The 26845-nt window shown below is 41.4% G+C and overlaps 1 protein-coding gene and 1 long non-coding RNA gene across 5 annotated transcripts in view; both read left to right on the top strand.

Annotated features, from left to right (window-relative positions):
* The window catches only part of LOC114603506 (uncharacterized), a 34726-nt gene extending 28463 nt beyond the window's left edge, over nucleotides 1-6263 (top strand). For all 4 annotated transcript variants that reach the window (XM_077932134.1, XM_077932135.1, XM_077932137.1 and 1 more), the window contains 10 exons: nucleotides 99-128; nucleotides 220-255; nucleotides 341-373; nucleotides 1278-1310; nucleotides 1396-1425; nucleotides 1510-1539; nucleotides 1625-1654; nucleotides 1739-1771; nucleotides 3748-3788; nucleotides 6018-6263. In XM_077932134.1, coding sequence (XP_077788260.1) covers nucleotides 99-128; nucleotides 220-255; nucleotides 341-373; nucleotides 1278-1310; nucleotides 1396-1425; nucleotides 1510-1539; nucleotides 1625-1654; nucleotides 1739-1771; nucleotides 3748-3756 — 264 coding nt within the window. In that variant the 3' untranslated portion in view covers nucleotides 3757-3788; nucleotides 6018-6263. The remainder of the gene's footprint in view (nucleotides 1-98; nucleotides 129-219; nucleotides 256-340; nucleotides 374-1277; nucleotides 1311-1395; nucleotides 1426-1509; nucleotides 1540-1624; nucleotides 1655-1738; nucleotides 1772-3747; nucleotides 3789-6017) is intronic.
* Nucleotides 6264-7299: 1036 nt separating this feature from the next.
* LOC144328476 (uncharacterized) lies at nucleotides 7300-23435 on the top strand. The gene is made up of 5 exons (XR_013393751.1): nucleotides 7300-7834; nucleotides 9723-9778; nucleotides 20723-20734; nucleotides 22280-22297; nucleotides 23417-23435. It is a non-coding gene; the product is annotated as an uncharacterized LOC144328476 (long non-coding RNA).
* The last annotated feature ends 3410 nt before the right edge of the window (nucleotides 23436-26845 follow it).

The raw sequence follows: 26845 nt of genomic DNA, 5'->3' as shown, positions 1-26845 counted from the left end.
GTGTGGGGTGACACTTGCTTGACCCAATGTTTTATTACCTATCCGAAAACAAATCAGAATGAATGCCCTATAAATATTTCTTTCCCTTTATTTTTCAGCCTTCACCAGCTGGTGAAAATCAGCAACCTGTGAGTATTAATTTCCCTACAAACAGGAATTTACGGCTTCTGTATTGTTCTGAAAGACAAATATTTCCTCCCCCCCCCCCCCCTCTTTCAGCCTCCCTCGCCATATGGAGAATATGGACCACCACCTGTGAGTATCAATTTCCTAGAAACAGGATTCTGTATGATTTGCATTGTTTTTGAAATGGAATCATTTTCTTCATTTCCTCTTCCAGCCTCCTCCTCCACCCAGTGGAAATGATCAACCTGTGAGTATTCATTTCCTACAAGTAGGATTCTACATGTTTTGCCCAATAAGCAACTGATGTTGTTTTCCAACCTCCCCATGACTTTTCTGCAAATGGTTCAGGTTGAATGCCAAATAAGGAGGCTGGCTGCAACCTTAACTTCTTACAAAGCAGATTTGCAAGCATTCCCATTCCCTTCTCTTTCACCTCTTGTGAAAGGTGCCTCTGGACTGTCAGTATTTTACAGGAGGGGAGGGATTCAGGCATGTAGTGGAATTTTAGCTCAGAGTAATTAATGTACATTAAAGGCCTCTTTTTCTATAGCACAACAAATCCACTTTATGAAAGAATTTGAGGCTGTGTCCACACTTCCTTTTATCATACATACATTCACTTCATTCCCAGTGCTGGTTTTTTTAATTCCACATTCACATGACATTATATTAAATGCATGGGCACCCTGTAATTTGTTGTGAAATATTGCCGTTTGATGCAATGTTTCTCAATTGAGTTTCAGGATCATTGGATTAAGCCATTCCTATGAAACTAAACCATGCTCATGTCAACAGCTAGATGGAAAGTGCTATGAAATGCTTTAAGGTGCTAATGTGAACACACCCTGGCTCTTTGTGGTTTGGAAAGTGAAATGCAAGGAAGAAATGATAAATGGGAAGATGAAGGGAGGGGGAAGCAAACCAGGATAAATGCAAGATGAATGCTCATTATCATTTAACTGCCCTACGGACAAATCAGAACAAATGCTCAATAAAGGCCAGGCACCGTTCGCAAAAGCTTTGAAGAAGCAAATCAGGATGAACACTCAATAAACAAGTAATCTGAAGAAGCACTTGATTTCCTACAACAAGTATTTTATATTTGTGTATTGTTTTGGAATGCAAACGTTCCCTCCCTTCCTTTATTTCAGACTTCGGTTTCAGCTGGAATAAATGCACCACCTGTGAGTATCAATTTCCTAGAAACAGGATTTTACATCATTCAACTTGTTTTTTAAATAAAAGCATTTCCTTCCTTTTCTCTTTCAGCCTCCACCACCTCCTGGTGGAAGTCAACCTGTGAGTATCAATTTCTTACAAACAGTATTCTAAATATTTTGCAGTGTTTTGAAACAGAAGCATTTCCTTCCTTTTCCCTTTCAGCCTCCACCACCACCTGGCGGAAGTCAACCTGTGAGTATCAATTTCCTACAAACAGGATTTTTGCATCTCTTGCATTGCTTTGAAATAGAAACATTTCTTTCCTTTTTCCTTTCAGCCTCCTCCACCACCTGCCGGAAGTCCATCTGTGAGTATTAATTTCCTACAAACAGGATCCTACATCTCTTGTATTGCATTGAAATAGAACCATTTCCTTCCTTTTCTCTTTCAGCCTCCTCCACCACCTTTTGAAAGTCAGGAACCTGTGAGTATGAATTTCCTAGAAGCAGTATTTTGCATCCTGGTTGAGCAGTCCAATGAGGAAGGGGGAATCTGTGCTGGTAGTACCAGCAAATCCTGAGCCCTCCAGTCTTGCCCCAGTCAGCACAGCTAGAGCTCAGAACAATTTCTGTTATTAGGCACTGTACTAAAATGTACATAAGTTCATTTAATCATTTTTATACTTCTTATTGGCTACCACTTATATATTTAATTTTTAAATTCCTGCATATATAGGTGAAAGAAATATATCATGTTCAGACTTCAATCGTTTTTTGCATTTAGTGATTGGTCAGGAATTATATCCTCTATGTTTGGTCTTCTTACTCAGGAAAAGAAGTATACCAACTCTAGGGTTGTGTTATGTCTTGCCTCTTTCAGAGTTCTTCAGGGTCTCTGTTCCCCCCATAGAACATTCTTAGTAATACAATGCAATGCTTCTTCTCAGTTTTAAGAATGCCTCCTATGAATAAGCAATGGCAGAAATGAAGCAGAATCGTTTTAATTAATTTCAACCATTAATTCATGTGTTTTCATTGCTTTCACTTAGAAACAAGTTAGACATAAACGGGAGTGCATTCTTTTCATTATTCATCATTTCCGAAATGAAAGCACACTTGTTTGGTTTTCTTTTCCTTCACCCTCTTATGTAGCGTTGAAGTACAGTAATACAGGGAAAAGCTCAGTACAATGCACTTTTATAGCTTTCAGCGAACAGCCATTGTAACTTTCCAGAGAACACAAAGTTAAATTTCAGAAGTACAAATTCAGGTTTTTACTGGGAGAGAAACTTTCCTTTCCAACTGCAAGGAATGTGCAGCCAACAAAGAGATACAAGTGATTTGGATGTGGCTCAGTTACCCCTTAGGTGAGCTGGCAGGTGCAGCTATTAACAGCATAAGCTGGAAGACTGGATGCTCATGGTTCAAGTAGCCCTGTGAATATGAGCATAATAACATCAACTTGGGATAGTAGTAGTTTATTGAGATTAATTGTGGCGCACTGGTTAGAGTCACTCCACTTTAGCAAATGCAGCCCCCTTGATATTTGTTTGAGGGGGCCCAGCACGTGTGTGGGTGTGTGGCAGCTTCAGTGCTCAGCTCCTCCAGACGTCACACATGTGATGCACCCCAGACCCCCCTAAAACTTGGGGACAACCTGGCGCCTCTGTTATCTTCAGTTGGCAGTTACATATGTGGCAATAAGGGGAAGGGGATATGGGAAATATAGCCACATGACAATGAAATGCAAAAAAAGAACAGTCTGCAATGATTCAGTATAAAACCTGATGAACAAAATGGTCATTCACAGCAGCTGTAATTGTGAACACAATCACCCCTGCTCTGCTGTGGGGCAGGAAGTTATTAATATTACATCTGCAGTGGTTACGGAAAAGAAGTGTTTTGGAGTACAAAATAAGGTTTTGTGTTTTGAAAGACCCCTCTGTTTCAAGCTCTCTTTAAATCTTTATGAATTAAAGCTTGAAATAGATGGATATTTCGAAATGATCTTGTAATCTACCCAAATACTTTGACTTCTTAAAAGCAAACTTCCCCTTCAAACTGAAGCACTCGGTGAAAGATTCCTGACACCCACTCAAAAAAGAAACAGCAGATTCTCCTCAGATCTAGTTGTTTCTTATTATAATGTGTACTTTCCCTGTTTTACAACATGCTTATATGTCCATGCCCTTATTGCCCTATCCATTCCTCCTCAAAAGCCTAGCTTGAGTATTTCCTGTACCTTTTCAGGATGCAATCATTTGTAGGATCCACTTCATGTCCTCAGTAGCCTCTTACTTAATCTTTTCAAGTGCATTCTAAAATAGTGACTTAATGATGCACCCTCACCCACTCCTTCTAGCAATTACATGGTGATTTCCCCCCCGTGAGTTCAAGCGCATCAACATTCTTATTGTTTTGCACTTGGTCTGAGATGGTTGCCTGCATTTTGTTTTTCCAGGCACCATAAACCTGACCATTCAACCTGGGAAATACACTCAGGTGAGTACAGAGGATGCTGCCTTTGCACCAAGAGAGACTAAACTATGCTAGTTTGTCCAAAGACGTTCGTATATGGGTTAGCTTGGGGTGTGGGTATATAGGACTATGGGCAATGATTGTAAGAAGTGGAATACAAAATGTGAAATTCCAGCTGCTTAATATAGATGGCTATTTGCAATATGCATGTTTCAAAACTTGAGTTGAAGAATAATCTTTTTTCCCCCCAAATAAATTTTTATTAATTTTCCAACACAATTATACAATTTTATCCAAATTTTAACAAATTATCTCTTTTTGGACTTCCTTCAGCTTCTCTGGCAATCATTCATATTTCTCTCTTCAGTACACATTCCCTTCATTTGTATTGCCATTTGTCTTCCCTCCCCCTCCAATTTTTTTTAACAATACATCTCAACTTTTACAGTGCTTCTTGAAACTCCACTAGCGTTGTTTGCACATCACATACACTTTTCAGATACTCTACAAACTCCCCAGTCTTTGATGAACTTTTGGTCTCGCACATATCTAATTTTCCCAGTTAGTTTATCCAATTCCGCATAACCTGTCAGTTTCATTCTCTATTCTTCTATCGTCGGTATTTCCTCGTTTCCATTTCTGGGCCAATAAAATTCTTGCTGCTGTAACTGCATACTGAAAAAGTTTACAATCCTTTCTTCTTATTTCCTTTCCTGTAATCCCTAAAAGAAAAGCTTCTGGTATATTTTAACATCTTTTTCAATTCATTGTATATCGCTTCCCAAAAACTTTTCACTTTCTTACATTCCCACCACATATGATAAAACGTTCCTTCTTTTTCTTTACATTTCCAACACTTATTACATGTCTTATACATTTTTGCTAATTTTACCGGTGTAATGTACCATCATACAACATTTTCATAACATTTTCCTTCGAGTTGAAGAATAATCTTTTAGTTCAGAGCATCAGTTCTCGGTCCCATTTTAAGGTGATCCCATATTTCAGATAGCTGTAGCTCCAAAGAACAAATAAAAACCATAGATTTGTTGTTAGCCATACTTTGTTCTCTGTACCAGAAGTTTCTATCAAGCATTTAGGTGTGAATCCTAAATGCTACCTGGAGGGTGTCAGGGTGGGTTATACTGTTGTGAACCTAATAAGAAAACCTCCACCTATAGTACCATATTCTCTTGTCTGTATTTCCTTGTAACTTTTTAAATATTGTATTTTTTGTTGTGGTAACCCACCCAGGGACTTCATGGTGAAGGGTGGGCAAGAAATTAATGGAAATAATATTATTACACATATCCATCTCCTCTTGGGTCAGGTTTGATGTCAAGATGACAGCCTGCTGATCCTGAATTTTTACTGCATGTCCATAGGTGCTGTGGGGCTTAAACATTGTGCAGAGCAATGTTTTAACACACAGAGGGAAATATTTATACGTATAAGAGTAACACTAGTTAATTTCCCCCCACAAACCTGAATAGATAATGATATAAAAAGCATAAGCAAAGTTATATTTCTGAATCTTGTCAAGACACAATGTATATCTGATTCCCAGCTACTGACTTCCACAGGAATTATTGACAAAGAAGAAGTCTTCATTTGGGGATCATTTGTTTTATCCATTAATTTTTTTTAAAAAATAACAAGTTCTGGCCCCAGAGACCAGAATTAGGGAGAGGGAAACACTAGGATGATTTTTCTACCTAAGGTGGGTATCGTTGGGTACTTTAAACCTTGAATTGGGGAGCAATTCCATTTACTTCTCTGCCTCAGGCAACAAAAAATGTATGCACAAAACCAGCCTGCTATTCCTGCTATGTCCAGCCTCCCTAAATATTTATATGCATCTTACAACACATATGCCCATGTCTCTTCAGATATGTGAAAAAATGTAACTTGGAAATGTAGATAAGTCTGTTTCAAAAGAAGAGCCATGCAGGTAAAGTGCAGTGCAATCCTGTATCTTGTTTCCTCAGAAGAAATTCCTGCCATGTTCATCGAGTCCCATTCCCTAGTCAGGATGTTGAGGAATTACCGTAAGCCTGAGTCTCTGTGAAAGAAAAGCATCTTATTCATCCCGTAGGCTCCAAATGTTTAGTGCAGCTGCCTCACCTGTTATGTTAACACTTGATGTGGTGTTCTTGTGCTGGCGTCATTAACTAGCAAACAAGGTGAAATTTATGTATGCACGTGTAGGAAATACCCAACCCTTTTTCACTCGTTTTTTATTACTGTTTTCAGATTGACAAGCTGGATCCGCTGAGAACAATCTTCAGTGCCTGCCGCTACGCTTTCCTTCTACAAATTTCACAACTTTATTACCAATCAGGTTTCATAATGTGAACCGCAACTTCCTTTTAACCGGGGTCTGCTAACTGTAGTTCTTTCTGTTGATTTTGGGTGCCTTTACTGTAACCCAGGGTAAGGGAGGACTCGTGAACACTGGTTGCTTTGCCGTAAAATAAAAAATATGTTATTACATCACAACACTTTGCCTTTTTAATTGTATTGCTGCAAAATTAATTGATTCACAAGTTGAAGACATTGTGTACCCCGTTCTAATGCTGTGGCCTTTGTGTCAGGTAGAAACTCACCACTCTGAAAAAAAAGCCATATATATTTTGAAGCGCTTACTCCCACCATCCTTTCCCCCCAGGTCTCTTGTTATTATTTTTTAGAAAAAAATATAAGCAATCATTACACATGACACAATACCATTAGCTTAAGGAAATAACAACAAATCACAATTGAATCCCATGTGGCTTCCCTCAGATCTTACATCAAATTGCCAAAATGTCTACAAGGCCTTCTCTCTATATTCTGTGCAGCATAAGCCCATTTATTCTATATTCAACTATATTCTGTGCAGCATAAGCCCATTTAAATTGGTCTGACTTTGAATACAACCCTTGATTTCTTTCCACAAATGTTTTGAATGCAGCAATCTTTAATATTATTATTATTAATAATTGTATACTGCCCTACACCTGCAGGCCTCACAACATAAAATCACAATATAAAAACAGAAAATACATAATAAAAATAAACAAGAAAAACCCAATAATCCTCCCTTCTGTCACACATTTTTATCGGGTATCAGATATCAATCAGCCAATCGGGCCTGGTTAAAGAAGATTTTTGACCGGCGTCAAAATATATAATGAAGGCACCAGCCTGGAGAGAGCATTCCATGTTACTTATTAACAAAAAAAATCCTAGTCTTTATTTATTTACTATATTTCTATACTGCATTCACCAGAAATGGTCTCAGAGTGATGGACAACAAAATAAGGCGATATATACAAGCGAACATAACATAAGGAAGAAACATTCTCACGAATTACGCAAATGATGTTGCATTGTTTTACAGTCAAGTGACTCAAAACGGCTCACATGGTAAAAACAAAATAACAAATAACACAATTAACAGTGGTGAAGGTCAAATATGTCTTCACCTTTCGACCCCCCCCAAAAAAAACCTGACAGAAAAGGTGTTGTTTTTAAATCTGATGTCTCAATGAAGTGAGGGAGAGGTGTGCTTCTATATTAAGACACGAACCACTAGCCCAAGCCTCGGCCGTTGAGCTTAATTTTGTTGATAATAATTTTATTTCATGGATTTATTTCACACTTCTCATCTGAAGTAGTCAAAAGAGCTTGTGATTAAAATTGACAAAAAATGCTCATGTGGCTCAGCCGCTTGTGAGGGGCCTGGTGCAACTGCAGAAGAGGGCTGAGGGAAGGCTTCTCCCTCAGAAGATTTTGGAGGGAATCCTGAGGAGATTCTGAGGAGACTTGAAGGCCCAAGAGAGAGGAGGGAGCCTGAGGAGATTCGAGAGAGGGAAGGAAGGGAAATGAAATGTCTACGGAGGGCTATGGAGGAGAGAGTAGCCTCCATCCTCTGCCCTGTCTCCCTCAGCGGCCAAGGAGTGCAACAGAGCTTGGGGTTGAGACTGTGTGGAGCCAGAAACAAGTCTGAGAGAGACTTTTAATGGCTCACGTTTGACTTAGCTACATTATTGCAGTCCGTCCACATCTGTTGCTTCGAGACTTCCCAGGTTTGGGGGGGACCGGGGGAATGTTTTTTACATTTTACATGAAATGTCCAGGTTTTTGTGGTTGGTTGATTTTATTATTATTATTTACATTTTGAGGCTGTGCCAAAGTGGAAGGGTGGGCTGGATCCTTTTGGGTAAGGGATCAGGCAGACAGTGAACAGCAATCGCGCCCCCCCCCCCCAAAGCTCCACAACCTTTTGTGTCTGGATTATTTATACTTCTTGAAATATGGCAACCCTATATTAAATAGGGTTGCCATATTTCAAGAAGTATAAATAATCCAGACACAAAAGGTTGTGGAGCAAAAATAACACATCCCTCTTGCTTCCTATCCTCTTTTTCCCTTCCCCAATTGAATAAATCCTGGTTCACATCTCCCTCTGAAGGGTTTTGCATACCCTGTTAGGTTGGAAGCAAAGCTCTGTTGAGGAAGAGAAGTAGAATTTGTTGCCCTCTCTTCTCCCCTTTAATGTTTGTTTGTTTGAAATCATTTCTGCACCAGGTAAAGTAATTTTAAGCCCTCAATCACCCCCCTCACCAACCTGTCCTTTATTTTGCCTGCCAAATAAAGCACTAAAAGGCAAAACAGATATTTAGAGCTCTGTGGATTACTGTTGCCTAGTGTCCAAAATAAACACTCATCAGTAGCACCTCTGAATTCACTCATTGGTTAAAGACAGTGAAAGGCAAGGTGAAGCAAGGCTGCGTCCTGGCTCCCCCTTTTAAAAACTTTTATAGTAATGATTTGGTAGTGGCGCCCTCCCTGTGGAGTGCCCTCCCATCAGATGTCAGGGAAATAAACAACTGACCTTTAAAAGACATCTGAAGACGGTCCTGTTCAGGGAGGTTTTTAATGTTTGATGTTTCATCGCTTTTTTATCATTATTATTAATATTCTGTTGGGAGCTGCCCAGAGTGGCTGGGGAAACCCAGCCAGATAGGCAAGGTATTAATAAACGAAGATGATGGTGATGATGATGAAGAAGAAAATTTCACCTCTCCAGTAATTAGGAATAGAAAGATCAAAGTCTTGATGTAGACAGATGAGTTAGTGCTCCTCTCCCTTTCCCGGCTGGACCTCAAAAAACTCTTGGAAGTGATCAGCACATACTGTAAACAGGAAAAGGTATCTATAACTTACTCTAAGACCAAGATTATGATTTTTAGCAAACACAGCCCTAGATTTAAATGGTGCAAGCTATAGGACAAACTTGCTCACTTAGATATCTGGGTGTACTCTAGTGAAACCCTTGCTTGGAATTGTCATATTTAGGCAATGAAAGTCAAAGCACATAAAACTATAGGGGCACTGAGGAAGTTCTATTACAGGGCGCCAGAAGGCTAAAAGGGGAAAAACCGAGCCAACGCTCAGCAGCAGCGGCACACGAACCCTCGCTTGACGCAGTGGCGCATGCACCCAGGCGCCTGGCTTTGCTCAGTTGCTGCCTCATGCTCTGTTCTGCTGTGAAGCGGCTGGCCCTATGTGAAGAGGGAGGCAGGCAATGGCAAAGAAGAGAGGCGCCCCCCAATTTGCCCACTTTCTTCCTCCTCTACCTGGGCTGCAAAGGTTTTTGAGATCAATGCAAGCTAAAAAGCATTGCAGGGGGTTGGGCTGGATGACCCACAGGGTCCCTTCCAATTCTACGTTTTTCTGAAAAACACACACGCAAAACCCAACTATGGTCCCTCTGCAGTCCTCACCCCAAGCAACTGTGTGTGAGACATGCTCCCCAGAAAGTGTGCCTTGTCTTGCTACCTGTGGTTTTGGTCTCCTGTCCGCCTCCTCCCCCCAATCTATTCATATTCCTTTCTCCCTAATCTCCAATATTACATTTTCCTCTGGCTGAGACTTAAAACAGAAAGCCCTAATTCCCAACTGTGCTTGCAGTCCTACTGTCTATGCAGAAGTAAGGTCCTATTAGATTCAGCACGGCTTACTCTTAGGTAAGTGCAGTCAGGGCTGCAGCCTTTGTGACTGAAGTTTTGGGTCCTTTTTAGGTTCAGGATGTCACTGCTTTACACCCACACCCACCCCACTCCCCACAATATTTGAAAACGTCAGCTTTGTACTTAAACACAAATTGGCCGGGAACTTCATTGTCTGTGTCTTTATTAATTTATTTAAAGAACAACAAACTGGTGATCGCTTTAACTTTTTGATATGTGGTGATTTGAATCATGAGGATGAATTAGAAGAATTGGTGAGTCTTGAGTGAGTCTTGCTTTGGAATTGAGGACTTTATTAGATTTTCTTCTGCCTTTTCATTTTATTTTGTTCTAAGGGCTTCAGAGATGATGTGTAAGCGTGGTGTTAGCTCCCTAAGAAAAAGGTCAACAACTCTGGGGAATCTTCCTAAAAAAGGTTGGAGGGATCTTTTGCACCACGGTGCCTGATATGCTTAAGACGGCCCTGCTCAGGAGCCCAGCTTGTCACCCCTTGCCTGCAGAGCTAGTAGCTTCTCACCCTTTTTCAAACACCCTCCCCTGTGAAGTCTTCCCTCAGACTCCTCTCTTCTCCCCTCTCTTTTGGAGTCCTCGGTGAAGCCGCTGCTGCCCCCCTGCCCCAAAGAGAGGTGCCCCCTCACACTGCCCCACAGGAACCTGAGAAACACCCCCTGGGCTGCCCCAGAGGCACCATTCGCCTGGGGAGCTTGTAGCCAGGGCTGCTGCAACAAACAGCTGCCAAGCCTTTGGAGGTACACAGACGCGAGAGGGCATCAGAGGAGGGAGGAAAGGAAGAGGGATAGAGGCCAGGGTTGCCCACAGCACCCCTGACCATCATTCAAGGCACCCCAGGGTGCCATGGCACACTGGTTGAAAACCACTGCTCTATGGTGTTGAAATCTGGGGCTATGATTCGAACTCCATTAAAGTTACAGGACTTTGAAGGTGCCACACCATTCAATTCTCATGCAGTTCCACCTCAGTTTAGTAATCTCAGCTTCTACTGTGTGGCATATAATGCAAGAAATTACTGCCCAAGTACTTTCATTGATGTTTGTGCTATAATTACAGGCTTGCTTATGCAAAACCATGTTTTTCTTTAAAGAGAGATACTGCCCAGGTGCTTTTCTACTACTATCAGTATGCATAGTTTTGTTTATTTATTATTTACAGAATGTGGAGCCCAACCCCTGTCACTAATTATCTCTGTGCACAACACAACAATTTAAACTGCCATTACCAATGAAGACCAAAAGTAAAATTCAGCTAAGATAATGCTCACCAATCTATCTGTTAAATATTTTAAAGAGCATGGCTACATTGTCCCATGCATAACATACGTATGCACAACCAATTCAGAAGACATGGCAGAAAGTTGCAAGAGGACAACCCCAAGGGGTATGCACATTATGGTTCTTGCCAGCTCTTGTTGCAAATCTTCTCCTTCACCATGAAAGTACCCAGCTGCATAGATACAACTGCACATTTCAAAATTAAACAATCCTAAAAGATGTTTATGGGGTAGAAGGACTATTTCATTTGAGAGGTAGGAAGTGAAATGAATATATTAGTGGAACAGCTGGATGCTTGAGAGAATTTCATTGTCAGTTGAATTCCTTGGCAGACACGGTACTGAGGCAGCAGTGACCCCTGCCACCTCATTTAGCTCATGTATGTTCACACCAAAAACTTTGCTTTAATTTTAAAATTTGTCCAGTTATGTAAGGCCAATAATCTCTGGTTAAGATAAGCCACTATTGCCTCTTCAAAGTATAATGAAAGATGTGTTGGGCAGAGATCCAATCATGTTCACTTTACAAAGATGATTTAAAAAAAACCAAACATTTTCTGTCCTAGGCTTTTAGGATATTGTACCTGACAGATATATAATGGTGTGGCTGTAAATATGGCAACCACATGGAGACATTTTCAGAGTAGGGAGGTTTGGAGTTGCAAGGAAACCAACCTTGTAAAGTGTAAAAAGTGCTCCACCCACTGGTGTGAACAGACAGCATTCAATGTGGAAACGTATAAAAGTGTACCAATGTATATAATATGGAGCAATTTTTATTGTGCTGTGGGGTGTGTGTGTGTGTATGTCTGTGTGTGAGACCTTGCAACATTTCAAGTGTACGAAACCACTGTCTTTTAACCTAAACAACCTCACAGGGTTGTTTGTGGATAAAATGGGAAGAGGGGAGAACCATGTACGGCAGCTTGAGTTACTTAGGGGGAAATGGGATATAAATGTAATAATAAATAAATAATAAAATAGCTAGCCAATACAACAAAAATGCCAGTTGAAGCCGTAGAAGTATAGATTGACAAGAAAATATGGACTGTAGAAACATACAGATACATTTTTACAATACGGTGTGGTAGCATGAATGAAAGAATCAAAAGAGATTCACTTGAGGAGAAAGACATTGTAGCATAACTCAGGCCCCTTTTCAGATGTTCACAGGAGCACAATGAACACATGATAGGCTGCCTTCAGAGTTTATAATGAATACATGTAGGGTAGGACAGAGGTCCTTCACCCCCCAAAACCCTCACATGATAAAGAAAAAGAAGGTGGAACAGCTTGAGTGCCTACTTAAGGCAACTTACCAGCTTTAGAAATGCTTAGCATGAGAAAATGAAAGACAAAGGAAAACAGCCATCTTATATCAAGACAGGAAAATGGAATGAAAGAAAGATCTGTAACTGAGAGGCAGAGAGGTATAAATCACATGCGTAAAAGTGAGACGTTATCTTAAATAAATGAACCGCTGTAGCTAAAGCGGAAAGATAAGCAGAGACAAACCTGGCATAGCCAACTGCAATATTATTCTTACCTGTACTGGCACTGGTGTGTAAAAAGTGGGCACCCATGCCAGATCAATTGCACACAGAGTGACAGAGAAGAAGTGGCTGAATGCCACTCTCAAAAATGACCTTGATTATCATTTTCAATATCACACACCATTGCATGGCAAGATTTAGCATTAAATTCAGGTAAATTGTTGCAGCTCTGAAAGTAACGGACTGATTATGCATCGCAATGAACGTGGGGAGATGGGCTACCAAGCATAAGCAGAGTCTGCTGGAGCAGCCCAATGGCCCACCAAGTCCAGCATCCTGTTCTCATCAGATGCCCGTGGGAAGGCCGCAAGCAGGACCTACAAGTGCACTATCCCCTTCTGTGGCTTCCAACAACCAACATATGGAAGCATGCAGCCTCTGAACGTGGAAGCAGACCTGTCATGGCCAGTAGTCTTTCATAGAATTTAACTCCATTAATTCCTCTAATCCTCTTTTGAAGCCATCCAGGTTGATGACCTTCCCTGTCTCCTGTACGAGTAAATTCCATAGTTTAACCACAGAGTTAAACTGGGAAAATTGACAGAGGAACACTACTTGTGGTAGGTGATCAAATTTAGGCATTTCATGCAGCACATTATGAGTTAGCTGCCAAATAGATAATAGGCTAAAGGTAGCTGTATAGGTTGTTAAAAATTGTTCTGCAGGCCAAAGCCATGTTTTTGCATTATATCTGCAGCTTTCATCTCCAGTCAGTCATTAAAAACTGAATTCCATTAATACATTTGGGAGCATACCCCTTTACTGTGACTTTGGTGAATGGTATGTCCAGATTAGTCTATTCTTTTCAGAGCTGTGACAATTCCCCTAAAAGTAGCCAAAAGACCTACAACCAACCAGCTCTCCTTTGCCACCCTGTTCACTATTGATCTGACATAGATTCCTGATTCAGCACACCATCAGTAACTCATTTTTAAAAGCACTTTTTGGATGCTGGCTAGCCTACTGTTAGGATCATAGAATCATAGAGGTCGAAGGGACCCAAGGGTCATCTAGTCCAGCCCCCTGCAATGCAGGAATCTCAGCTAAAGCATCCATGACAGTTGGCCATCTAACCTCTGTTTTAAAACCTCCAAGAAAGGAAAGTCCACCACCATTGTAGGAGTCTGTTCCACTGCTGAACAGCTGTTACTGTCAGAAAGTTTTTTCCAAATGTTTAGTCGGAATCTCCCTTTTTGCAACTTGTAGCCATTGGTTCAAGTCCTACCCTTCAGAGCAGGAGAAAACAAGCATGCTCCCTCTTCCATGTGACAGTCTTTAGATATTTGAAGATGGCTATCATATCTCATATCAGTCTTCTCTTTTCCAGGCTAAACATATCCAGCTCCTTCCAGTGCTCCTCATAAGGCTTGGTTTCCAGACCCTTGATCATCTTGGTTGCCCTTCTCTGCACATATTCCAGCTTGTCAACATCCTTCTTAAATTGTGGTGCCCAAAATTGGACACAGTATTCCAAGTGTGGTCTGACTAAGGCAGAATAAAAGGTAAAGGTACCCCTGGCCGTTCAGGCCAGTCTTGCCAGACTCTAGGGTTTTGCGCTCATCTCACTCTATAGGCCGGGAACCAGCGCTGTCTGCAGACACTTCCGGGTCACGTGGCCAGTGTGACAAGCTGCATCTGGCGAGCCAGCGCAGCACACGGAATGCCGTTTACCTTCCCGCTAGTAAGCGGTCCCTATTTATCTACTTGCACCCGGAGGTGTTTTTGAACTGCTAGGTTGGCAGGCGCTGGGACCGAACGACGGGAGCGCACCCCGCCACGGGGATTCGAACCGCCGACCATGCGATCGGCAAGTCCTAGGCGCTGAGGTTTTACCCACAGCGCCACCCGCGTCCCTAAGGCAGAATAGAGTGGAACTATTACTTCCCTTGATCTGGACACTATACTATTATACCAATAATAACCCCATCATTCAATAATGTATTCAATAATAGCCTCATTATAACAATACCAATTTATAATATAATTATTAATACCAATCATTCAAATACCGAATTATATAATTTAGTTAAGTTGGCCTCCCACATGCTAGATTTGATGATTTGATGTTTTTCTTTATTTCTGGGTTCCAAAATCTTATTAGTTTCAATTACATTCTGGTCATCATAATAATCCCTTATACAACAACTGCAATATTAATAACTTCTATTTGTGTTGACAATTAAATGATTTATAAAACTACAAGTGAGGAACTCAAACCATATCCTTGTTCTTCCTTTGTGTGACAATTATTCTGTCCATGGTGTTTCTTCCTGTCCTTGTAGGATGTTATGTTTTTCTTTCACCAATTATTGCTGTTATCCATTATGCCTTGGGTGGAGCTGATATCCCATTGTTGTTCCAGAAATTTCTCCATTGCTCCATCCCATGCTTCGTTTTTTTTTGCACCGAGAACTTTAACAACAGTTGCAAAAGTGGCTCTGTCCCAGTAAATAGACTTGTCACCATTTCCCCCTCTGCCTGGGAAGAAGAGTTGTCCATCAAACTGCAGATGACTCAATAAAGAACCTTATCATTTCCTTCACAGACTCCTTTCACCCTTCCTTCCAGCTGAAGATATATGGCCAATTATCCTTCCAATTAAATTGAATTCCAAATCCTCTTAGCATTATTCAGTTCACTTCATACATAATAAAGGATGGGGTAGAGTCAGTTCTAAGTTTCCATCGTAAACATTTTGCAAAATTGAGCTTCTCTCCCTTTTTCGTTTTTAGACACACAGTTCTGTTTGACGTTATATTCCATATTTATAATCCAAGTTCTTCCCTCCTCACTTGTACAAATTTAATTTCAACTAACATTCAGAGGAGGGTTGCTGAATCATAAATATAGAGAAGAAAACTTTAAATAAAGAAACCGTAGGCTCCCCTCCACCCCACTGTCTTTTGCACCGAATGAAGTCTTATCCCAAATTCAGACCTTAAAGTCCTTGCAGGTGATTTGTTCTGCAGTTTGTGATCTCATCCCTTCTAGCATGCACCTGTACTTTAGTCCAATTAAGCTCTAATTAACAGGAGAACTTCTGCTTCTTAATGGCAGCATAGGAGGGTTTTCACCAGGTGAGGTGCTTTTGCACTCAGTGCCTCCCTACCACCTGCATTCCATGCCAGAGCAAGAGCCAGGTATTGAGACGAACTGCGAGTGAAGCCCATTCCCCCCATCCTTGGGGGAAATTTGCAATGTTGATTTACCTTCAATCTTCCTTGTTTTTCCTTCGCCTACGATCTCCCACTGTTGTGGGGGTTGCCTCCATTAAGGCAGAGTGAAATGGAATGGATGCCAACATGTTAGAATGTTTTAGGAATAAAAGAGGCGGTTAGAATTCTTTAAAAAATGTTTGGTTTTCAAAAGAATATAACAGAAAAAAAGAAAAGAAAAGAAAGAGAAAAAAGATAATATATATACATCCAAAAGAACATCAAATCCAAAAATTGAGATTCTATGAATCCTGCTACTTCCCCCCATCTTGTCCCTGGTTACTTCAGACTTTCTTTTCAACTGCATATCAATACTATTCCAGTTTTTCACATCCCATATTACCTATAAATCCTCCTTAAATTACAAGTGTTCCTAAAATCCTACCAATGTTTTCACCTGTTTACAATAATTTTGTAAATACATAATAAACATTTCCCATTCTTTTTTATATTTGTTGAAAGTATTGCAACCAATCTGATACTTGTTCTTTCACCTCTTCAAATTCCTTTAATTTTACCTGATTTTCTACTTCTGTTAGCAGCTCTATATGTTGGCAAATTACTCCTCATATTTACTTTCTTCAATGAAATTACTTCTAGTGGCGAAAGTCACCATGGTGTTTTTTGTTCTAACATATCTTTATATTTTTCCCAGACGTTAATTATGGATTTTCTTATAATATGATTCTGAAACCCCTGTTTACTTTGATTTTATCGTACCATAAATACACATGCCATCCAAATCTATTATCATGTCCCTCTAGATCTAACAGGTCTGTATTTTTTAATGCCACCCACTCCTGGATTCAACAGATGCAAGATGCCTCATAATATAGTCTTAAATCCGGTAGAGAAAAACCTCCTCTTTTGGAAATAGGGAACCGGAAGCCAACATTTTAGAATGTTTTAGGAATAAAAGAGGTGGTTGGAATTTTGAGTGGGCCATTAGAATGTATCCAATTTCACTTTGCACCTCTTAGGTATGTGACAAGGCAGTCAGGTGGATAATAAGTGAATCAGTTTGAACACAAAGCTTCAGTAGGAACATGAGAAGTTGTATTGCATTGGGACAGACCATTGGTCTATCTAGCTCAATACCGTATATTCTGGTTGATGGTAGCTCTTTGGGGTTTCATATGGGAGTTTTCCCCAGCATTACGTGGAGATGCTGGAAACTGAATTTAGGACCTGAATGCAAAGTGTGTGCTACTTTCTGTAGCCTATAGGTATGAGCTGGAGGACTTATGGATACTTGTTGAAAGTGTCTGTCATGCAGGGAGCACAGGCACATGAACTGCAGGGGCAGGGGAACCCTGTCATTGGCACATAGCCTTCTTTGATCATGAAAGAAGGCATTCTCAGGTGATGTCGGGCCAACTTGTTCTGACATTCAAATGCTAATCTGCAATGTGCCTTGGTTGTGTAGGTCAAGTGTTTTGTTTTTGTTTATAGAAAAAAGAACATACTTCCATTTCTCAGGAGCCAGAAGCTGGATCAAAGGCCTGTTATCAGTTGCAATAAATGCTGTTAAAACTTATTGCTGAAGCAGAAGAATGGGATCTACTGAGACACCAAGTTCCTGGAAAGATTGTTCTATCATAGGCAACAGCAGATAGCCAAAAATAACCCAGGCAACTGATAAAAAACTGACAATATCCAGATTGTCACATTTACTTGCCCTTTGCCGTTCTGGCAGGTTATGTTCTGATTAGTATGCTTAAACATATGTAGAAAGGTCAGGTAAAGGACAAGCATAAGATGGTCAATGGCTGGTTTGCAGGTGATGGGTAGATCTGTGATGTAAAATCATCGGAAAGTTGCAACATACTGACCTATGACTCTAGAACAGACCTAGAACAAAAAAATAGTATCTATCCCATGCTACGTCCAGAACACAAGTTACCAGCTGTTTTGTTTTTCTAGTGTAGCAAGACCCCTGCCACCAACACTATCATATCCCAGACTGTGAAGCTCAAATAGGGTCCTAACTGGGTAGCAAAGTGTGAATGCATGAAACAGAATCACTATATTGTGGCTATAAATTTTTGAGAATCACTATAATGTGGTCTAATCTTTTAGGAGAGTTACATCTAGTGGAGATTACACTTCATACTTCAGTTTTTACTCATTGATGAAACTCGTTGCTTTTGTTGAAAGGAAACTGACGGCACAAGGGATAGAAAAAGGATGGAAAAGAATATTGTTACTACAGTTTATACTTGGGGGGGAAGGGTAATTGCCATCTATGTTTTACTCAGAGTAGACCCATTTAAATGAATTGACCTAAATTATCCATGTCAGTTAATTTCAGTGGGTCTACTCTGAGTATGACTAATATTGGCCACAACACATAATTTTTTTTGGGTTTTTTTAGTGGTGGTTTGTAAATGGACTGATAAAACACTGCACAAATAAATAATGAAGTTATGTGTATCACATCAAAATTGCTTTTGCAGCAGTGTTTTAACAATATCAACTTGTGGAATTGACACATACAATAGTAAGTGGGCTACAACTCTACTCTCTTGCAAGTCTGATCTGAAACATTCTTAATTATTTGAACTCAACTTCCCCAAATTCAGTGTGGGTATACATGCAGCTAAGGCAATGACTAGGGACCACCATTCCTGCTAGCCAACTCTAATGGATGACAGCACCCTAGCTCCAAGCATTGAATCAGTGCTATTCATCAATGTTTAAAAGGGAAAAAATAGCAGGATAGAAGTCATTTGAAGCGGATGTCAAGTGGACGATGCTACTTAAGTGGGAATGTAAATAGCATCAAATACACATTCAACTCAACTGCAGACATCCCCCATTTATGCTGAAAGATCCTTAGGATAAATAAAACCAGTCCTTGACTCGCTGATATTATGTGCAGGTTAGGATAGGAACCAAAAACTCTGACTCAGCCCCACTGGGTTACACTTTGAAATTCATGACCTTGTTTCGGATTAGGATTTAACGTAGTAAATTTCAAACATTTGCACATACTAAATACTGGAATTGTAAAGGTAGTAATATCTAAGCAACTTGCTGAACTCTGTGGGACAGGCTCATCAGAGCTCGTCTAAAACCCGGGGCGGGAGTCCTTGGTTGTCTGGGAGGAACAAGGTGTTATTGGCATGACAGCGTCAGTCTGGCAGGCCCAGGGCAAGTGTACCAGGCTGCCCCACTGCTTTGTAGACCACCTTATTCTTTGAATTTGCTTAAGAATTGCCACCTCAGAAATTCATTCCATCTTCGTAAGGGTCTCCTCAATTATACTCAGAAATGTAGGCATTATCCATGTCACAAAGAAGTTCTGGCACATCCCTCATTGCACATAGTTAGAAAAGGTCAATTTGGGCCATTTTAACACCCAAGTTAGGAAGAATAATGCCGCCTATTCTTTGTTGCCAAGTTGGCCCCTGGTGTTTGGAACCAACCACTACTTTCCATGTGATGATAGCTATGATGAATTGACCTTTCCTTATTGACAAAAGTCATAGGTTCCCTTGACAATAGAGGTATTACATTTGGTCAACCAGGCTTGAAAATTGAGGACAGAATTATAGTATAAATACAGCAGGTAAAACTGCTCATTCTTCACCTTGGTGACTTCACTCCTGAAAGACACCACCCCAAAGCCAAGATGCATCTCCAGGTTGTGACCACTGCTCTTCTTGTCTTTCTCCTTTGTCCAGATGGAAGCATCTCGGTAAGTCTGTTTTTAAACTTAAGGGAGCCATGTAGAATATTTCAATACTGCTTAGCTAGATATTCAGTGAGCTGCAAGTGAATGTTTTTGTAGGACATAAACGCTCCTTGAAGCACGATCGTATGAAAACTCCATGCGTTTAGGGGCTATTCTACACATGGGATCTAAAACCTACAATTCAACTTACGGGATCAATTTAATTGTAAATGTTTTCCATTTGGGTAAAAATGAGGGAAATTCACTTCCTTTTAGGATTCTACACCATGGAAAAATAGAAGGAGCTGGCATAGAAACTATAGCTTCCTGAATCCAAAGGATAACAATGGCAGCACAAGACTGTTTTGTTTTGTTTAATAGGAAGTAAGTCCCATTAGGTTTAAGAGGACGTATTATCATGTAGTATGCATGGGATTGCATCCATAGTGACAAAATGTGTTTTTCACACATAAGGAACTTTATTCAGAGAAGTTTAGCCTCCAAGTCTAGTGTTTCATCCTTCTTTGTGCTAACAAAATAGAGAAACTGAATTCATATAGCAAAATGTTTCAAGCCTCCTGAAGGCAGAAGCTGAAATGTTCTGCATATATGAATTCAATATCTCGGTTTTGTTTGATGCACATACTCACACACATGAGCTGGGAAAATTTCCTGTTTGAAACCCTGGAGAGCTGCGACCAGTCAGTGTAGACAATACTGAGATGTATGGGGCAGTGATATGGCTCAGTATAAGGCAGCTTCCTATGATCCAATGGCTCTAAGATCAGTCTCAGAGGCCTTCTCATTGGCTTGACCTTGAGAATGAATAGGTTGGTGGGTTCTAGGCACATAGCTTTCTTGGTGGTGGAACTTCCTCCCAACAGAACATTTTTTTGGCTTTCTGAGTTCAGATCTTTAAGTGAGCCCCAGAGATCTCTCCATTTTGCAATGCTTTTGAGTGAACTGTTGCTGGCTTCAATCTTTTTTATATATTGCTGCTGCTTCTAATAATTTCTTTTATGGATTTGCTGTATTCCTTGTTTAAAAGAAGGTAAAAATTATTTTGTCCCAGAAATTCAATCAGACCAGCTGAGCCACCACTTGAATCAGCTTTTGTTGAAGGGGTGGAGGGGGGCTGATGGTATTTTATTTGTCTTAAGAGGCTTGCAGACCAATCAATCTAATTGCTGTTTTTGTTTTTAAACTTAGGCCCCTCAGCTTGTAAGTATTACAAATCTTTTATGCTTTGAGAGAACTGAATGACTGGGGGGGGGGGGAAATCCCCTTTAGCTAAAAATGGATGTCATTTTCATGTTTCCAGTGGATAAATAAAAGGGTTTCCAAGATTCCTGCATGCTTGGGAACATCTGAATGCTGGCTAGGATCCATGTTGGTTCAACACACACCCTCTAATATCCAAAATTGTTTTCAGGTCTAATAAAGTGATTAAAAGAAAAAATAGAATAAAATGAGAATTTGCATACGTGCCCATAAATGGATTTCTGCAGTTTTAAAATGTTCTACAGTAAGGATGAGGGGCGTGGGTGACGCTGTGGTCCAAACCACAGAGCCTAGGGCTTGCTGATCGGAAGGTTGGCGGTTCAAATCCCCGCGAGGGGGTGAGCTCCCGTTACTCAGTCCCTGCTCCTGCCAACCTAGCAGTTCGAAAGCACGTCAAAGTGCAAGTAAATAGGTACTGCTCCGGTGGGAAGGTAAATGGCGTTTCAGTGTGCTGCTCTGGCCAGTAAAGTGAGATGAGCACCGCAACCCCAGAATCGTCTGCGACTGGACCTAATGTTCAGGGGTCCCTTTACCTTTACCTTTACAGTAAGGATGAGGGGCCATACTGAGAGGTGACCAAGCATTTGACTTTCAAGATCATAAGGATTATAAGAACACAAAAATATCAGGCCAGCATTATGGTCTCATAGTGGCCAACCAGATCCACATAGGAACCCTGCAAGCCAAACCTAAAATATAGTGTGGTGGTGGTTTGCAAATCTTCTCTGTATTGTCTGAATGGTCTGTAGTTTCTTCCCATGAGGCACCCTTGTCTTTTATTGCCTGGTTTTGCACATTAGTTTGTAGAAAATCCACACAGAAGTGACAGACGAGAGCCACAGAGAAGTACTCAGGATTTTGAAAATTCGTTCATTGACGTGTCCCTCAGTATTGGGTGATTAGATCCCTCCCACAATACTGCTGTGTAGTTGAAATGGTTAAACTCATTAAAGCACCTTTGCTGCATGACATGGCCCTAATACTTACAAAAACAAATACTTTACACAAAGTATAAGAAGTTTTGATTTCTGGAATTTTAAAATGTCTTTTTGATAGGTCTAAGATTTAAAGGCTGGGCAAATTTTAAGGACTGTAATGGGACGTTTAGGGTTGACCTGGCTGAAGCCGCAGAGAGGTTGACTGTTCTTCTTGGCTGTACCCTTATGCCTTTTCTGCTGGGGCAACTTTCACTGAGACTACAGTGTAGGGAAAAGAACAACTGTTTTCCCCTGAATACCATGGTTGTAGTACTTGAAGGTATTTGAAACATATATTTGATTTAGATGATATAGGGCATTGCAACCATTTTCCTGTTATGGCCTTTTACTAAAAGAGTTGCGGGAACACTCCTGAGAAGGAGATGTTTATGCCAGAAATGTGCCCAATTTTCTATACTCCCACAAGGGTATTAAAGGTTGTTAACTAATGATAAATTGTTTAAAAGAGATGATTGTAGCAAAATCAATTTCCTCCTTTCTGTTTCAGCTTGGTGGTTTATTAGGCGTAAGTATTGCACATCACTTTTAACGGGAATATCATTAATTATTTTTTTAAAAAACAACAATATTGAGCAATCAAATCAACTGCATGTCATAATTGCCCACAACTGTTTATCCCAGATGCCAGTTGCCTCTCGTTTCTGTCAATCACAATCTGTCTTTTAGGATCAGGCAGTCTTGCAGAGGCCACAGGCAAAAGTGATATGAGTTAGATAAGGATCGCTGGGATGATGCATCAAGGAGGATGGTGCCACTGACAATATGGGGGGGGGGGGAGAACTTGCCAATATTTTTTCTGTTCATGTTCAGAAAACATGTGTGCCTGACTTTGTATACTCCCAAAAGGGTATTAAAGGTTTTTAACTAAGGAAACATTGCTTAAAAGAAATGTTGGTTGTAGAAATATTGATTTCATCCTTTCTGTTTCAGTGGTGGTTTTCTAAGTGTGAATTTAGTATATTAGTGATTTTATATCTTTAATCTTTGAAGGTATTTAACAATATATCTTCATTCTTTGAAGGTATTTAACACACACACACACACACACACACACACACACACAGATGGGGGGGGGGAGAGAGATTAAATGTGACTGTGGCTTTAACATAAGGAGTAGTTTGTCCTGGAGCAGCATCAGAACAGGTGAAGGGTGAGTTGCAATGGCTGCAAAATGCAAAGCAGTCCCAAAGGTACAAGTTGCAAAGTTGCTTTGAGAAATGTTGTTGACTGCAAAGTTCTTCATCAGTTCCAACAAGATTCAACAGCTCTAGGAGTTATTTGGTAGGTTTTGTCGGAAAAATGCCCGGGAAGGCCGCCACCTTCATCCTTAAACGTTCTGTATGCTAATAAAGTGATGCCAAGGTTTACAGCAGATAAAGGATCTTTTATACAGCCTACTTGCTCCCTTGCATACATATAAGAGTACCATGGTTGTGATCCTTGAAGGTAGTTAAAACACACACAACCCACAAACACACAAAGATAGATGAAATGTGCCTGTGGCTTTAACATAAGAAGTAGGTTGCCCTGGACTAGTTTGGCAGTGTGAAATAATCAAAAAGTTCACTATGTTTATCATGTTCATGAAACATGAAGGAATAACATATTTCTTTATCTTGTTTAGGGCGGTGGTAGCAGACGTGTGAGTATTGGAAATCCTCTATGTAATGCCTAATGATCCACAGCATCCTTCACTGGGGGAGGGGCCTTGTCCTTACTGCAAGATATTGCTGATTAGTTCATGGAAGTGTCCCTCAATATTGGCTGATGAGATTCGTGCCACAATACTGCTGCATGATTGAAATGGCAAAAGCATGCTGGCTGCATGACATGGCCCTTATACTTGCAAAAACAAATACGTAAACAAAAGTGTTGTGTGAAGGCATATTACGTTATACAAAAAAAGGGGGGGCAGCCTGTTAGGTATCTTATTTTTGATCACCTAGTTAGTGAGTCCTGGGTCTAAAAATGGTTGAAGATACCTGATGTAGTTATGAATGCCAATGCAGCACTTTCCCTATTATGGCTATTCACTGCACAAACTACCCAAACACTTCTGGGAAAGAGATGTTTATGCCAGAAGTGTGCCTGATTTTCTATACTCCCACAAAGGTATTAAAGGGCATTAAAACTAAGGAAACATTGCTTAAAAGAGATGTTGATTGTTTTCCTCCTTTTTGATTGAATTGCTCCTTTTTATTTCAGGGTGGTGGTTTACTAAGCGTGAGTATTGCATGTTACTTTTAATTGGACCATCATTGATTGTCATCGGGGCTCAACAGGGGAGGAGTTTACAGTGATGCCTAGGTTTACACCACATGAAGTATCAAAAGGGCCACAAAGAATAACATATTGCATCATCTGGGGCTTCTGTTGTTGTCTCTCCAGCAACAGGATACCATTTCTTTTTCCTTTTTAACTAGAAGAGAAAAACACCACTGCTTGGCTCTTCCTTTTAGAAGTATGAAAATTTGGTTCAGGGCCCTAATCTTTGCAACTAAGTTTAAAAAAGCAAATATATACAGTAATATTTTATATTTTAATTAGGGTTGTACAGTCAGATAGTGTCTCTTATTTCCTAGAGGTGTCCCACAGAAGTAGCTGTTGTGATTTAATTGCCTGTGAAGACCCCCAAAACCACCCCCAAAATAATGTCACAATTGACACAGAATTTAGTTTAAGGTTTTTTGGCATTAATTTTGGCCACAACTTTATTGATTACATCGTGTGAGTTGTTGCTTAGGCATTGGTTCCAGACTACCTGAACCTGCACAGTGGCAGGAACAGGACTGACACTGGGCATTACCATGTCAGTAAGGGAAAGCATCCTAGTGGAGCGAGAAGCTGGCTTCGATCTCATAGCTCACCCCAGATGCTCCCAGTAGGACATGTGGAGTTTGGAACTGACAGGGTTAAAACTCACTGGTGTCCTGTATCTGGATCTGGGAGGAGCTGGGAGGAGCTTGATGCAGAGAAGTGCGTCACAGGATGTTGTTCTGATGCTCTTCAGATCTGTCTCTGCAACGGACAGAGAAGCAGCTCAGCTTAGAAGCTGCTGTGAGAGTGCTTTTGGAAAGCACAGAGAAATGGCCGAAGTTTCCGATGGAGTCTGATGGATTTATTACTCTGTAAATAAAGCTACTAGAGATAAGAACGAACTGTCTCTGGACGTGATTTATCCCTATTCTCACACGGAAGCAGGACTGTTGCTGCTACTCTGATATCCTGCCAGGTCATTTTTCCCAGCAGAGTCCACACAGGGAAGAGTGACTGGACGGCAATTTATTTTCACCTGAAGGGGTTATGGAGGTTCCGCGTCTCCTGACAAGTGTGAGAAGGGAGGAAGGCTGCCAGCTTTGAGTTGCTGTGATCTCCTGCCAGGAAGGGCAGTGAGGAATGCTGGTGATCGGAGCCAAGAGCCAAGAGAGACGGCTGCTTCGGAAGTCCAGCTGCTGGCAAACTTGTGAGTACGTTTGAAGCCCCGGGGGGGGGGGGGGAGGAAGATGGCTGCTGCACAGCAAGGCCATGAGAGCTACCCGGATGAAAGATTAAATGGAGCCAATTGGGAGGCCTGGAGCACACGCATGTGCTGTTGGCTGGAAGAAAAGCAGCTGTGGGAATACACCCAAGCTGATCCAGTCCTTGCCCAGCCCAGTGAGAAGTCTGCAGGAGCAGTGCAAGCTTGTGAAGCAGATGTGGCTGACGCTCTAGAGAGAGAGCAAAGGGTGCTAGCCATTCTAAGGGCCAGCGTTGATGCTTGGCTGTTGCCAAAGCTCCAAGGGAGGAAGCCCTGGGTCGCGTGGCAGGCACTGAAGATGGCATGTCAGGCCGAAGTAGCACCCAGACCAGAGGGGGCTGGAAGCCCAGAAGGGGCTGTGGGACGCCCAGAAAGCCCAGAGGGGGTTAGAAGATGCTCAGAGAGAGCACCAAGCCCAGAAGAGGCTGAGACAGTTTTGGGAAGCCATGCTTCAACACATCTGTGTGATGGACTGTGTGCTGGAGAGAGGCTGAGAGCTGAAAAGAGGAAGGCAGTGGCAGGCTGTGGCAAACAGGCACCCAGAAGAGGGGGTGCAGGCCAGGCAAGCCGTTCCAAGAGCTCTGAGAAAGCCAAAGTCTCCAAGAGTTGTTTGTGCTCTGAGGCGACGTCCAACAGCGCTGGGAAGCATCCGCTAGAGGCCCAGGCTGCCAAGGACACCGGCCGGTGTGGAATGTCAACAAAGCAGGTTCCCAGAGCCAGACGTGGGAAAGCTGCAGGCCAGGAGAAAAACAAAGACAATGCGTCTTTTCACCTCACAGCTGCGATGGTGTCTCTGGGAAAAGACAAGAGTCTCAGTCGAGGGGAGGCTGCAACCATGGCAACCAGGGACATGGACTTTTGCAGAGGCCCCGGTGGGGGTGCGAGCAACGCCATGGCAACTTTGGAAGACAGCCAAAGAGACACTTTATCTTTCGTGGTGGACTCAGGTGCTACTCACAATCTCGTGAATTCACGGGAGCTCCTGAGAAACTGCAAGACAGTTAAAACTGGACGTTATGTTATTTTAGCAGATGGGACGAAAAGACCACTGACTGAATCTGGGTTTTTATATTGTTCTTTTATAGATTGTGAGGTGCAAGCCTTTTATGTTCCAGAGCTTGCACATTCTCTTTTGAGTGTGTCAGCATTAATGGCTATTGGGTTCAATGTTTTGTTCTCTAACAATTTGTGCTCTTTTTACAGGGATGGGAAGAAGATCTACAGTGTTGAGAGGAAAGACAGGCTCTTTCTGGTGGAGCTGCCTATTGAAAATGGGGTTGGTGGAAAAATGGGACTGGTGGAAAATGGGGCTAGTGGAGAGTCCATTGAAGACGCGCAAGTGCAGTGTGCTAATGTCCCACCACACAATGATTGTATTCATATGTGGCACCGAAAATTCGGGCACGCAGCGTGGTCGTATGTGCGAAAAGCCGCAGAGAACACAATTGGGTGTAGGTTCAAGGCATGTGGCAGATACCTTGATTGTCAAGCCTGTAAGCAATCGAAGGTCACAACATGCTCATACCCCAGGTCAGA

Source organism: Podarcis muralis, chromosome 7, assembly GCF_964188315.1.
Source record: "Podarcis muralis chromosome 7, rPodMur119.hap1.1, whole genome shotgun sequence".
Taxonomy (NCBI): Eukaryota; Metazoa; Chordata; class Lepidosauria; order Squamata; family Lacertidae; genus Podarcis; species Podarcis muralis.
This window is presented reverse-complemented; position numbering and strand designations above follow the sequence as displayed.